This window comes from Lissotriton helveticus, chromosome 11 (genome assembly GCF_964261635.1).
Source record: "Lissotriton helveticus chromosome 11, aLisHel1.1, whole genome shotgun sequence".
Lineage (NCBI taxonomy): Eukaryota > Metazoa > Chordata > Amphibia > Caudata > Salamandridae > Lissotriton > Lissotriton helveticus.
In genome coordinates, this window is record NC_136072.1 from 1,068,722,885 (window position 1) to 1,068,738,984 (window position 16,100).

At 45.1% G+C, this 16,100-nt stretch overlaps 1 protein-coding gene across 2 annotated transcripts in view; it reads left to right on the forward strand.

Annotated features, from left to right (window-relative positions):
• Positions 1 to 16,100, forward strand: part of DNAH10 (dynein axonemal heavy chain 10) — a 2,445,728-nt gene that overhangs the window by 1,295,958 nt on the left and 1,133,670 nt on the right. For both annotated transcript variants that reach the window (XM_078667623.1, XM_078667624.1), the window contains one exon: positions 15,936 to 16,054. In XM_078667623.1, coding sequence (XP_078523749.1) covers positions 15,936 to 16,054 — 119 coding nt within the window. The remainder of the gene's footprint in view (positions 1 to 15,935; positions 16,055 to 16,100) is intronic.

The following is a 16,100-nucleotide window of genomic DNA, read 5'->3' on the forward strand; positions in this document are numbered from 1 at the left end:
TATCAGATGAACGAGTTACTTACCTCTCGGTAATAATGTATCTAGTAGAGACATAGTCTAGCCGCAGATTCCTTAACGCCCGCCCAACCTCCCCATTGTGCGAGAACCTTTTCTGGTTGAGGCTTTCTATACTCGCCTACTTTAGGGTGGCTTGCGCCTTCCTTGGTGCTCTGCTCTCACTCCAATACAGACTGATTTGTTCTGTTGCTCTGCTGCTTCCCGCCATTCTCTAGAATTAGGCGGTAGGTTAATACCTCACATGTTCGTTTATCACATTAGTCATGCGGCTGGGTTCCCACTCTGCACACAGCATCCGTGGGGTTCCTGTGCACTTACCTTGGGTGGTTCCTTGTGTCTCCGGCTCCTCTGGGTCTTCTGGTACAAGTCCCGTCCTTCGTTGCAGTTCGCTTTCCACTTTCGTAGTATATAGTTTGGTCTTCTCCTGGAGACCACTGTATTTTGTGCTACTTACATGATTGCCTTATTTTTTTTTTAATTGCTTATTAAAATGTTCAGTTATACAATGCTATAACAAAACAATTCCAAAACATAGCATTGGTACAATCACAATATCCATACATTTATCATAGCACGACCATAGGGTGTCGTTCACCCGCAGCCCCGCAGTCCGTCCCAACAGACAAGAGTGGTAATATGGCTGTGAGTTGTGTGGGATATACTCCTTCCACCTCCACAGCTATGTGTGTCAGAAAGGGGGAGGAACCAGTAGTGTGCAAAGTGCGCTTGCGCGCAGAGATAGTATAAATACAGGTCCGGAGCGCAGAAGCCCCTTGTGCATAAGGCCCAATAAGCGTTTCCCAGCCGCTCCGTGGCTGCTCCCCAGCCCAGACTAGTCTAATCAGTTTAGAACATACTTCAGTAATAATGCTTTAATCGGACTAAGTGGCACGTTTCTAAACAAATAAAGAAAACGTGGGCGAACCACCATCTTTATAACTGCCACTCTGGCTTTATCCATCGGGACACTTGGTCCTCCAAGATTGAGACTGCTCTGCCATAATTCTCCCTAAGTTCTATTTCTATTACTGTGGATCCACACCCCCAGGTATTTTACAGGGTCAATGCTCCATTCCATTCCAGAGGGAAGTCCAACTCATGCCACACTGTGCTGTCCGTTAGGGGAAATATAGTCGATTTACCCCAATTTGTACCGCTGAGTAGGAGCTCTACTCTAGAGCTCCTGGGTTAGGGATAACCGAAGTGGTTTAAATCCCTGTAAAAACCCCGCCATCCACCGACACTCACAGGCCACCCGACGACCGGAACAGCAGAGCAGAAAAAGAAGTCTAATTCAACATACCCCGGGAGGGATGACACTCGGCCATCACACGACCTCTGCACGACTTCGCCTCGACTACACCACTGGCTCACCTTCCACCAACACTCACAGGCCACCAGACGACGGGAACAGCTGAGAAGAAAAAGAACTGTAATTCGATATACCCCGGGAGGGATGACACTCGGCCATCACGCGACCTCTGCACGACTTCGCCTCACTACACCGCGGGCTCGTCCCATCCAGGGCATCGGAAGACACAGGACTCCGGGACGTGGACTCGCTCTGCATTGCCCGAGAGCTGCTGGATGCTCCCCTAGACAACATTGCCCACGGGATCCTCTGGCTGCACACCAACTCATTGAGGAGCATTTAAAGTCACGGGACAGAGGTGAGATTCCGGACCCTCTGCCCGCATCGCACCCAGGATGTCGATGTTGTTTGCCTGCATCGCCTAAAGGCTATCGGTGCTGTTTTTGCCCACGTTATACCCAGGCGGTCAGTGCTCCCATGTACTACGCTGTACCTGCCCCCAAAATCTGCGCTGTTTGCTGGATCAGTAAACAAGGTGTGGAGACTGCGCGGTCTAACTCTGGACCTGACCATTCTAGGAGCTCTATCTCTGGCCCCCATAAACCACGCTGCTCAGGGCTCCCGGGAACATCGGAGGAGGTGAGGAATGCGGAATGTCTGAGCAAGAGAGCCGAAGCAGGACATCTAACTGCTGCAATCGCGCCCAGGGCTCCCGGGAGCGAGATCGCTCTGCCGGGACTGCGGAGCGGAGCATCTTGGGACAGCTCTTTCCCAAACAGTGTTAATATTAATCACTGCTAATATAATTCTTCCTCTGGCGGTAAACTCGACCCCCCCGCGTGGCCACCTCGAACCCCCTGCTAATGGGAGAGGATTATCAGGAAAGGGGAAAAGTCAGGAGAAACACTTTCACAATCTCCCAGTATTTAAAGGACACATAAAACAAAGGAAACATGGCCCGGCCTTCCTGACCTTTAAATGGCGGCCACCACTGACCTCTTGAAAGAAAAATAAGGGGATCACAAACAAAGGCAGACAACGATCAACCACATTCAGTCTCCTCTACACTTTCTGCTTTTTTTGGCTGCGTACGCGGTTTTGGAGCTCTATTGCACTGGAGCCACGGCAATCTTGAGTGAAGGATGGCTCAATACTAAGCATTTATATACACAAAATGGAGGAAAAGAAAGAGCAAGTAAAAGAGGGCTAGTCAATAGTATATAGAAAGAAAAAAGGGCACCCAGCTCTTAGATGAGCTAGGCAACCAAGACGTCAGCCATCTTTAAATGACTCTTGAAATATCTTTTTAACAGGAAAGATTTGGGAAAGTACTCTGAATTGTATGTTGAAATGACGTTTTAACTGGAAAGAGATGTGAAAGTATCTGAACCCCATGGTGAAAATACGACTTAATCCAAACCTTACAGAATTATACAAATTTAAAGGAATACATCAAACATCAAACAGGACAAGTGGCAAATAGTGAGAGGAGAGACACCACAAGATCACAAGAACATCATTAGCCCTGTTAACAGACGGAGATTGATAGTGGCATATAAAAGAGGGCACCACCATAGTAAGCCACATCAATAAGTAATATGGCCAACAACTATTTAGAATCAGTTGCCATAAGCGCACATGCCATAAATTACCCAATCAGATTATCCAAGAATGCAGCAAAAAAATCAAGCACAAAGTAATGAGAAAGAACCCAGACACGCTGATCTCTGACCCCTCATTTAACATAGACAAGGGCATTATCGTGAATTACCTGATATTCTTCACAAGAAGAACGGCTAAATGGCGCGATGCATTTAAAAAATGCTCAACAAAAAAACTATAAGCAACATCCCACATGGCACAAAACTTGTTGTCATACCATCACCAAGACTCAGAGCGGACCAATGCATAAATATTTACAAGAACGGAATAGTGCTTATACAAGCAGCCAACAAAGAATTAGAAAATTCGACAACATGTTCTCAACCTTAACATAATGTGTAGAGAACTCAAGACCTCAACAACACCGGACCCCACAAGTAAACACCATATACATCGCCAACACCACCACCACCGACATCATACCTACTAGAGACCAGCAGAAATCACTTCATTCTATGCGACTAGGAGACACATCTGGAACTGAAGGCACATTGAATGGGAAGGACACAGAGAGAACTGAAGCGACTACTCGATATGTAAATTCTGACACAAAGCAGTCGCAGAGAGAAGAACCAACACCTCTTCCCCATGATGGGACATCTCCTATGAGTAGGCCACTCAATGAAAACATGGAAATACCTGCTGTGGAAGATATCACCCTTAATATACCTCCCTCCAATACAGCACAAATGCCACTCAATGAAAACCTGGAAATATCTGCTGTGGAAGATATCACCCTTAATATACATCCCTCTAATACAGCACAAATGACACCTAGAACTGTACAAAACGTAGGTCCCACAAACATGATACTAAGATCACAAGAGATAGCTATCGCAGCCCACATTGCAAATAGAGGTGGAACACTCAACCAAACAAGTGACAAGAAGAAAAAGATTGCGGGAAGGAAAACAGATCTAAAACACTGGAACGCAAACAGTGAATCACAAAAGGAGCGGATGAGCACCCCTAATACGTCACCCCAGACTCAGAAAGAAATCAAAGAGCTACAAACACAAATAGGTTATATGTTATAAGACATACAAAGCGCACTACAAGCGATGGAAAGGATACTTGAAATTACTGTAAGCACTCACACCAAAGTCTAACACATCCAAGAATTAGCACATATCTCACAAAGAAAAAGCAATGAGATGGCCATTCCATTATCAGATAGGCATAAGCGACCAGACAGGAACAGTAGTTACTTATCGGAAGAGGAAACACAAGCCTTACTCCGGACATATGAGCCTACGGATTGCAGTAGAGGGGAGGAAATTAGACCAGTACCGATAGATGCTAATAGAACATCCAGACATATGAAAGAAAACCCAACCTTAACAACTTGCATCACGTCCAGCTAACCACTGACTCGCAAAAGCAGAACTATAGCAGCTCGCTGCCCTCATCATTAGCCAGGACATTGACTTGACAATCCTAACAGAAACATAGCTTTCGGAATCCTCGTCCCCAGTCATGGATCTTCCTGTGCCCCCTCGGTACAAAATTATGAGAATAGATAGACTAAAAAAGCCTGGAGGTGGAATAGCCTGCATCCACCGATCCGACATAGAGGTCAGCCAAATACAATACAATCCATTTGAATCCTGTGAATATCTAGGTCTCAATATAAGATCAGCAGACAATCAAAGGTGCAATCTGCATGCGCTCTACCACCCACCAGGAAACATTGCAACTTTCATAGACCAATTAATGGAGATCATAACGGCTAACTCTAACACTCACGCAATAACAAACTCCTAGGTGATTTTAATCTACACTGGGATGACAATAATGACAAAAAGGTCAACCCTCTCAAAGACTTTTGTCGGCACTTAACCTCACCCAAGCCTGCACGCAGCCAACACTCTCAAAAGGAGCTACACTGGACTGGATAATATCGAGAAATATGGATACTTCAATCCAATCAATTGATCCATGCGACTGGTCGGACCTCCATGCCTTAACCTTCATGATATCCACTGTGAAAAAGAGCAAGACCTTGCAACCTACCAAACTTAAAAAGTGGACTTGAGACACTAACATTCAACATTGGACTACTAGTAGAAAGCTGTGAGAAGGACCTAAATCCACCTAACAACCTGCAGGATGGTAAATGATCTAGCGGAGCATTACACTACATCGGTAACGAATATAGTCAACGCAACAATGCCACTAAAACTGAAAAGAGTCACAGAGAAGGTTAAAAATCCATGGTTTAATGGGACTCTGAATGAAGATAGGCGGAAACTAAGACTTGCTGAAAGAAAATGTAGACAACACCCATCATCCCCCGAACTGAAATCCATCAGAACAATCAGAAATGAATACAACAAAAAGATCCTCAACTCCAAAAAGGAATTTATTAGATCAGAACTGGATAACGCCAAAAACAGACCCCAAAAACTATTTGAGATCTTAAAGCAACAATCCAATAAGTTGCCCAAATCTGTCCAAGAAACTACAAAACGCAACTGAGCTGTGGGGAATTCTCAACATTCTTCAACAACAAGGTAGGATACAACACTCTAGAAATAGAGCTCAGGAGAGCAGTGGACAACCACCCCAACCAACCACTCTTACTGATCAATAACACCTTGAAAATCGATCATAATAAGGCAAAAAATAAGGCACAGTGGGATACCTTCAAACTATACGACCAAAATACCATCGCCAAAACACTCTTAGACATCAAACCTAATAACCACTACAATGACCCTCTCCCCTCAAAATGCAGGAAAGAAATCAGCCATATCCCCTCAAATTGCAGGAAAGAAATCAGCCATATCGCCAATCCAATCATCAAAAAACCTACAGCGGACCCGGCAGATCCTAATAACTTCCGCCCAGTGACCAATATTCCATTACTTGCCAAAGTAATTGAAAAATGCGTGCAAAATCAACGGAGCCATCACATTGCCAATTTCACACTATTGGACGACAATCAGGATTCAGAACAGGACACAGACCGGAAACAGCGATCCTACATATTGTCGATGATGCATTACAGGCACTAGACCACAATCAAACATATCTACTAGTCCTTCTTGACCTGTCTTCTGCATTTGACACAGTAAATCATGAAAAACTACTGACCAGGATTCAAGACAGGATGGGAATATCTAGAAATGTGCTGAAATGGTTTGAATCCTTCCTTCAGAATTGAACGCAAAGATTCCTGGTAAACCAGATACTATCACCATCATGCCCTAACTTAATTGGAGTCCCACAAAGATCTACACTTCCTCCATCACTATTCAACCTATATGTCGAACCTTTTACAGAAATCCTACAAAACTCAAAGATTTCGTATCACATGTATGCGGACGGCACGCAGATATACATCAGAATAGCATCTCTGGAAGACATCAAGTTAATGAATGAGGCATTAAAAATGTAATTACAATGGTTAAATAGCAATCATCTTAAGCTAAATGCACAAAAAACAGAATTCCTATCAATCACACCACCGAAGAACCACACAGAAGTGAAGGAATGGACCAAACTGATCACAGCATTAAATTGCACCCCTACTCTAGTGGACTCTGTGAAATCACTAGGAATCACACTAGATGAGAACCTAGACATGAATGCCCACATGAAAGCAATGGCAAAAAGTGCCCGCTTCCATTTTAACTACATTAGGAAAGTGAAACCATTCATTTCTATTGCGTATCTCAAACTAGCAGTCCAATCCCTGGTTATCTCGAGGACTGAATATGGATGTGCAACCTTAGCAGGTCTACCAAAAATCTCCACAGCACCACTAAAAGCATGTCTCGATGCAGCTGCAAGACTCCTCGCCGGATCGAGGAAATTCAACCATATCTCTCCACACTTGAAAGCGGTAAATTGGCTACCGTAGGAAGCCAGGAGTCAACTAAAAATGGCTTGTATTACACACAAAGCGCTCCATTACAATAAACCACGATACTTGGCCCAGAAAATTGAGTTATCAGAAGGAAGCGGATCTGCCAGGAGTGCCAAGGAGCTGTTGCTGAGACCACCCATCTTCGGAAAGAAGAAAACATATGATAGAGCTTTCTCAGGAGCAGCACCCAGAATATGGAACTCACTCCATCTACACATCAGGAAAATTCAGAACATGGCAACATTTAAGAGGGAAGCTAAGAACTTCCTAATGAGTAAGTTCCTACCGTAGTAAAGATAGGTCATCACTAACACCATAACTTAGGAGTAACCAAGCAGAATAGCAATGTAAGTAAAGAGAAAGTCACCAGCAATACTGGAGAGAACATCTGACGGTACTATACCTCGCCTGATTCAGTAAGGGAAACTGCATAGAGAAAAAACATGACAGAACTTTTTGGTATTGGAAGTTCCAGTACTCCTTGATATCAAGCTTTATCTAATATGTCTGTTTATATTTATGTTAATACTTATGGCTGTATAATTACCTACCTCATATCATTGTGAAACGCCGACTATACAAGATGTATCGCTAACCTACCTCATGAATGTGAAGCGCTCTGATACCCAAGGGTCATGTTTGCGCTATACAAAACTCTTTAAATAAAAAAAGTTTAAAAAAATTCCCTTATCAGTGAGTTTAACCGCTCTTTTGGGTCCCAGACATATAGCACCATATAATCTGCATAAAGTGATATCGGTATCGGAGGCTGTCAAAATCCCAGTGCTGCCCCGGCATGCTTCTGCCACACTGTACATGGAAAGGGCTCCATCATGAGTGCGAATAGCATAGGGGACAGTGGGAAACCCTGCCACGTACCCCTACAGATTGCTATGGTAGATGAGTGCGTATTATTGACTCTAATTCTAGCAACCAGTTAATTGTATAACAGTCCTATCAATTGTGTAAAAGCCTGTACCATACCCATCCGGTGCAATACATCAAACATAAACTCCCATTTGGTAGAGTCAAAAGCCTTAGCTGCATCAACCAGCATCGCAGCTGCTTTAACCTCTGAGTGCAGATAGTGCAACATAGCGAATATTGTCTTGAGATTATGCACAGTTGATTTTTCCGGGATAAACCCGGTTGATCTGGCAACACAAGCGCAGGCAGTAGAGGTCACAGCCTGGTCGTGATGATTTTGGCTAGTATCTTCGTGTCAATGTTTAAAAGCGATAAGGTCCTATAGGATTCACAGCTTGCTGGGTTTTCCCCGGGTCTCCCGCAGGGTTGGGGGGAGCTGTTTTTTTATCATATGCTTCTGCATACATGTTATACAGATGTTGTACGAACAGATCTGCGAATGCTTTTTAAAATTTGCCTGATAACCCATCACCCCCGATGCCTTCCCGCTGGTTAGCGTTTGTATAGCCTCTCGCACTTCTTCTTCAGTTATCGGCTGTGTCAAATATTCCTGTTGCACCCATGCAAGCGCTAGCTCACCTAAGTATGCTTGTACCTCTTCCCCATGAGCTGCCTCACACGGGCCATAAAGAGCAGCATAATATTCCATAAACCTGTTTAGTATCTCAGGGGAACTGAAGCACCTGGTCCCGTTTAGCCAGTCCATTACAGTAATGTAGTCTTGTGTGCGTGGTGGCCTAACCTTGGATGCCAGGCAGCGCCCATGTCTCCCTCCTTCTCCATATGCTCTGGCCTCCCATCACCTAGACATATGCTTTGTTTTTTGCTCAGCAGTATAATTGTAAACAGAAATCAGGTCTCTGCTCTCTGTCAGTGTGCTCATATTCTGATTCTCTTCATAGTCTCTCTCCAGCCTACCCAGCGTTTGTTCTATTGTGTGCATCCTGTTTCGAAGCGTTCAGCACTCCTGCCTGTAGCCCTATACTTGTTCCACGTATCGTGGCTATAAAAGCTTCCAAGAGCACCCCTGCACCGTCCACTGAGCACTTATTCTTCAGAAAGTATTGTATAACGGCTTCCCTCAATCGCTCATTGAAAACTGGGTACAGTAGTGATGTGGCCTGTAGGCGCCATTGGAAGGGGCAGTGTGTGTGTGTGGGTATTCCCAACTCCAGCATCTCTGCAGCTCCGGAGATCAACCAGTTATCTAACCTGGACCATGTTTATGGACAGAGGACACATGGGTGCCCTCTCGGCCTGCTGGGTTCCGCACCCTCTATATATCAACCAAGTTATGGGTCTCCATAGTCTCATGTACCACACATGTGGCCTTTTTCCCCTGCCATTTTGTTGTAGTGCAATGATCCAAGTTGGGGTGCAGGTAAGTATTTAGATCACCACCCCATAGGATTATTGCAGGCTGTACCTCTCCAGTCGTCTATAAAAGTCGGGGTCATCTATATTAGGCACGTATGTGCATACAATAGTGATTGCAGGTCCCACTAGAGAACCATGTATGAGCGTGTATCTACCCTTTCTGTCAGACCTAGTATGAGTGAGTATGAAAGGAGTGCCCTTTTTGATTAGTATAATTATCCCTCTGGAATAGGAAGAGTATGATGCTGCCTCTCTCACCATTGCCCATCTCACGCCCACATGAGCATCCCTTAATTTGGTGAGATGTGTATCTGGCATCAACACTATTTGGACATTATGCTGGTCTAGATATGCAAAAACCTGTCTAATCTTTTTGGGATTATTCAATCCCCTAACATTCCAAGCGAATAACCTGATTACTTTCAGCCCTGGGGGATAATCTGCATAATAATACATTTGTGTTGTACTCTTGCGTCCCTCCCACCCCAGTCGTGTAACCTTCCTACATTCATGTTTGTGATGCTCCGTAGACACAGTAAACAACAAGCAACCCCTCCTCCCCCTCACACTATAGCATCCCAACCATGCCAAAGACATTCCCACAATGAAAATACAACAATTCACCAGATAAGGTTGGATCGAGACGATGTGATGATCCTTAGGTGATTGTTTCTTGTATATGCCTGATATATTTGATTCTGCTTTGTTTACTTGATTGATTGTATGACGACTCTGCAGTTGTTTTTCTCAATAAAATGTAAAATCAACAAAAAAAAGTAAATACAACAATAAACAATGTTACCATCTGGAAGAGACGGCGTCCCACTCTTGTTCCAAAATAACTTTGTGTGGGGGTAATCCTGGGCGAAGAGGGGGGGAGCAAGGTGCCCTAAGTCCCGCCCGGTGTACAGGGGGGGTGGACACTGTATATTGGGCCAGCATCGATCTACTATATTATGGGAAGCACGCCCATTCAATTTTATGGCCCCTGTTCAGGCTAAATATACCCTGTAGGATTTCCACTCTCGACATATGCTATTTCAGTATGCTGTCGAACCACAGGTTTGTAGGCCTCGTTCACATTGCTTCTGGGTATCTATTATTAACATTATAGAGGTGTTCAATAGGCATTACCTTGCTGTTTTATATACAACCTTTGTTCTAGCCCACTTTGCAGACTTACATATTTATCTGCCACCCCACTTACTAGGCCCTCAATTATGCTGCCTCAAATTACAGCAAGTCCATCATCACTTTGCAGTCACCACCGCTGTCCAGTTTTGCACACAACATTTCTTTGCTCGTGGCGCACTGCTCGTCCCGCTTCAAATAGTACCGAAGATGGGGCACCAATCAGCCAGACCTGCTGCTATTCCAAGTGTTCAGCGGCAACAGAACGCTGCGATTTAGATTGGTTCCGCTGCATCTGTTTCAGGAAATGTATGGCTGCACCTGGCTTCGTGAAGAATCTGGGTTTGACCTCATGGGTAACTCGGAGTCGCACTGGATGCATCATCGCATAGGGGATGATTGCCAAGCGTAGCTTCTTTTTCACAGGTGCGAATTCTTTGCGCGCTGCCTATACCGCCATAGTAAAACCAGGATAGAATGCCACTTCATTCCCTTGGTAGTTAATGTTCTGTTTGTCTCTTGCCGGTCGCAGCACCATATCACAGTCCCTGAAATTCAATACTCTGGCTATTATCGGTCTCGGGGGTGTTCCTGGCTGTGGTCTGGGGGCCAGCAATCTGTGTGTCCTCTCAATGATCGGAACCTGCGAGAGTTCTTCCGCCTGAAGATGTCTTTTGCATGGTTTTGACATAGTCCTCCAGGCGTCCTGTATTTGTACTTTCAGGTACTCCCATGATACGAAGGTTGTTTCCCCGAGATTGTGCCTTCAAATCTTTGTTCTTTGCTTTGATTAAGCCCAACATTTGTCCATGCCCCTGCATTTTCCAGCAGCTTGATTAGATTCATCCCCCACTGAGAAGACCCGTCGCTCCGCCGTGGTCAGTCAGGCCGCCTGCTTGTCCAACTTGGTTGCCATACTATCCATGTGCTGTGTCAGCGTGTCAATCTTGCCATCTTTAGCATGAAGGCTTTGTTGCATCGATATTAAAGTAGACTCTTTTAGTGACTTCTCTGGTTGCATGGCTTCCAATTCAGTGTCTGAGTGCACGCTCGGTGTTTTCGTGGAGTGTCGGGCCTCAAAGTTTAAGTGTGACTGCTGTTTATCCACCTTGCCCATATTTGCAAGTTGCGGTGATTCTGCTTACAATTTGTCACTCACAGAGGTGGCAGAGGATGGCACCAGACCTCCTTTTACAAAGCTCCATTCCAGTGGAGCCGCGTATGGGGAAACATGGATCAGAACTCCCATTGAGTTTGTGAATATGACACCGAGTAATTTTACAAAACTACAAACTGGAAGTAAGTAAATGGCGATGCTTACTACTGTAATTTTTTTAGATTGCAGATTGGCAATTATCACCCCAGATGTTCTTGAGGCTCATAATGCTTATAACATTATAAAGACAAGTATGCCTATAATACCTATTCCTTTCTCCTCTGCCCTTTTCGCCACTGCTGAAATAGAGTGTGTGTTTTCTGTTTAACATTACTATGTCTTGTATCTGTCTCTTTTTTACAAGAGAAAACTTTCACACACAGTGTTTCAACCCCCACGACAATTTTTCTAGGTGACTGCACCTGAATAATAATGTCTTCTTGAGGTTTACCAAATGTTTTCTCCTCATATTTTTCCTCAGATACTGCAAATCGCATGTTCTTGAGCATTACCGCTGTAGGTACATTGTAACCTATAGATTTTACACATATATATATAATTTTCCACTTTTTTGTAAATACACATTATTCTTTTGTGTAGTGAAACGTGAGTAAGGTGGGGAAGTTGTGCACCCTGTCCTGAAGAAGGAGCTCAGTTTCGAAACATATCGACGCACACATGAGGTGATGTACATTATCACTACATTTAACACCTCGCACTCCACTTCTTTTAACAGCACCAGCACCAAATAAAAAAATTTCAGAGTCCCACGAGCCAGGTACTTTTTAATTTTTCACTCATCCCACCACTCACTCACATATTAAACCCTCACATAGTCTATTATTAGTGCTCCCGCTTAGTCGTAGGTCGCAGCACGCCGCATCCCATAGAGGGGTGCGAGGACCCCTATGAGGAAGCATGACACCAAGGGTCCTTTTGGTGTGTGAGGGGTATTTTAAGAAACATTAAGTGCTCTCCACCATCGCATGAACATAACCACCTTGTCCCTAATCACATGCAGTCGATGTGCCTGTCCTATAGGCCTCCACTACCATGGCTCCTCTCACTGGTCTCTCAGGGCATGAGGCCTTCCTCCGCTTCGTAGGCACCAGTCTCCTGATTTACTGCTGCACAACAGTCTGGCCTAGCCCAATGATTATTCTTATGCTTATCAAGACAGCTGTCCGCTCCATGGGGGAGGGAGGACCACACTTCTTCTCGTGCCTCTGCTACCCTCTGCGCCTCTCCCACGCCACCCCCCGACACAAGCATATGTAAGCTCCACGGCGCTCATTGCAGTCTTGGCCGCTTTCCTCCGCACTTGCAGGCCCACGTGGGCTGTGTTTCGCCGGGTAGGGGAGGCCCTTCAGACTCCCGGAGATACACACGTGCGTCCACTACTCCCGCCGCTTCCCAGCATACTTAATTTATCTGTGCACATCTGTGCACTTCGCTCTTCTCCGCATATCGCACTCCCAGCGTGGCGTAAGAGATCCAGTCGCTCGGCTCACCTTTCTGACTCACCCGAGTTTGTTCGTGTGTGGTTGTTCGTCCTTTGGGGGGGCACTAATCCATTAGCCCCTATTATGCAGCTGATGACGGTCCCCCCCACTTCACGATGAGTCTTGCCGGCGCTCTCTGGCACTCCGGCACTCCTGCGTCCAGTTGGCCTCACCGGAGCTCCGTCGCAGCCCTCTTTATTCAGATACGGGCGCTCTGAGCCGCCATCTTGTTTCACTTCTCGTGAGTATCTCTTGACTCTCTTTTACAATTATTGCTGTCTGTGCCGCACTTCTACACCGAGCTGCATTACTCTTCCACCGTTGCACTCGGTTTTGTAGTTTAGAGCCTCTGATGCCTGGCCATAAAGCAGATACCAGCGGATTTTGTTGTCCGGCTGGCAGAGCTACACTAATGCGCTGCCATCTTGCTGTGGGCTCTCTAGCAACACCCCCTACATGATTGCTTTTTAAGTATTTCTGTTTATTGTGTTGATATCTCTGGGTAGGAGATATACCAATGTGTTAATGAGTGTTGTGTAATAAATAGAAGAATTTTTGTATGCTCACTGTGTAGTTTCCTTTCATTTAACCTATACTGTAGATTAAAATGGTGAAACGAACTGCTTAACCGTCCTTCCAGATAAGCATGAAGGCTGCTCTCCACAGCTTTGAGAGCTTTCTATGGTTATCAAAGATAACTAAAATCACTGTATGGTTTGCCTGGATTAGTGCATAATGGATCACTTTAATAAGTGTGCACCATATCCTAAGCCAGCCTCCAACACTGTTCTTCAAGTCTTCTGTGTCATCTGTGTCGGCGCTGCAACCAGGTTCTCCAAAACACCAGTCGGCATCAAGGACACCTGAAGAAATCTCCCTATGAGTGAAGGAGTCACTCCCTTGCATCTGCAGGCACCACAACGAAGCTGACAGGTCTGCTGCCCCTGATGTCCCAAGGACATCCAGAGACTCAACAACACAGGTGGTGGTTCTGTTGCTTCCTAGAGGCCTGACCTGTCTTCCCTGCAATTTGAAGGGCAGTATCCTCCATTGGGGCTACTGGGACAGAACCCCTGTGCACCTCGTAGACTTGATGTTGCCAAAGCTTCTTGGCTGTGCCACGAAGAGATCTTCGGGCTACAAGAATCTCCAGCCTGCAGCACCTCACTTACTGAAGAACAGAGTCCTCCCTGCATCTGCTGCATCGTAGGCCTCCAACTTTGATGAGCTGCTTGAGGTCCTCTTGCGACTCCTGTGTCTCTGGCTGTGAGTCCTCTCAATGGTCTTTCCTTGCTTCAGTGGGCTCCCCAGCCTGCTCACGCCTGCTCTGACTCTCCTGTACTTGGTGAGTCCCTTGGACCTTGCTGGTCCCAACGTTTGCTCCTCTTCAGTTTGCACCCCAGTTGCAGCTGCCAAGGCTTGTTGGTGCTCACGCTGGACACTGACCACCTAGACACTGACATCTGATGTGGGACAGCTTGTGCATGGCTCCTGGTCTTCCTCAGTGTCGCCTGGTCCTCACTGCTGCAGCCAAAAGGTTACCGTTGTCTCTTCTAAACCGCTCAACATCATCAGGAACTGTGCTTCCATGCCTCTTGGTCACCTCCGAGTGGCATAGACTCAGTCCCCTCTGCTTGCAGGTTTTTCACATCAAGAATCCTCCCTTGGATTCCACCGGACTCCTTTACAATCTTCTCCAGAGGCAGGCATCTTCTTGGAAGTCTACCTTTGTTGTCTGATGTCACTTCACCCCTAGGCACCCAATCTCCCTGGTGCAGGTAACCTGCTTCCTGGGGCATCACGGGTGGGGTAGTTCTCCAAACTTCTGTCTTTCAAAGGATTTCTTTGAAGTCCTCCTGGAAGGGTCCTTCTTCATTAAAACTGCAACCGCGACTTCTCCGTTGACTTCCATTGGGCACGCGTTTCCACTCTGCAAACAGCCTCTGTGGGGTTCCTGGGTACCTACCTTGGGTAATCCCTTGTGTCCCCTGCACCTCTGAGTCTTCTGGTCCAAGTCACCTTCTCCTTTACAGTTCGCATTTCACTTTCCTAATATATGATGTGGTCTCCCCCCGGCGACCTGTGTATATTTGTGCTACTTACCTGATTATTTCAAAGTTTTCTTGTATATTGTGTTGATATCTCTGGGTAGGAGATATACCAACATGTTTGTGATTATGTGGTGTAATAAATAGACTTATTTTTTACAAACACTGTTGGGTTCTTTTTTCATTTAACTTACACTATTAGTTAAAGTTGGTAAAACAATCTGCTTTACTCTCTTTCCAGATAAGCCTGAAGGCTGCTATAAACAGCTACCTGTTTGAAAGCTTGCTATGGTTATCAAAGGCTACTAAAATCCCCATAAGCATTGTTTTGATTAGTGCAAGGTGCATCACTTGAATAAGTGTGTACCATATACTAAGCCAGCCTCCTACACTGATGTTCTCCAGGATTGGCATCTTTCATAGATTCACATGTGACCAACCCTCTTCCCCAACTCAGTCCAAATAAAAAAAGAGATAAAAGTTGGAAAACATGACTACTATACTCTGGTGCTCTGAAATCTTAACTTACTTGCCTAAGTGAGAAGTCAAGAATGCTGTGCTTTCCTCTGATTGGTTGAGTTCGGGAGTTTTTTCAAAGAGGAGGATATGCTACTGCTGTGACTGTTGGAGCTATCTAGGTGTGTGTTTATCATTGTAATGCACACTATCTGTGCTGTGGGACTCCCAGCTCGACAATGGGGATGATTCAAACATGTGAATCTATGAAAGATACCAATACTGTAGAACATCAGTTACAGGTAAGTATTTTTTTTTATATTTAATATATTCAGATAAATGATCACCTCTGATATTTTTGCGTTAGTAAGTTTGAATTCCAGGATGGTCAGCAAAGCCTTTTAATGTTTGAATGTCAGTAAGTTGGATGTGATTAAATTGAGTAATGGCAATATCTATTATGTATTTTTACTAGGTGGATAAAGTGGTTCAAATGTATGAAACAATGCTAACCCGCCACACCACAATGGTGGTTGGACCAACTGGAGGGGGGAAGTCTGTTGTCATTAACACACTGGGCCACGCTCAGACTAGGTGAGTATTGAATATGATGATGGTAAAAGAAAAATGTGGCTAATAA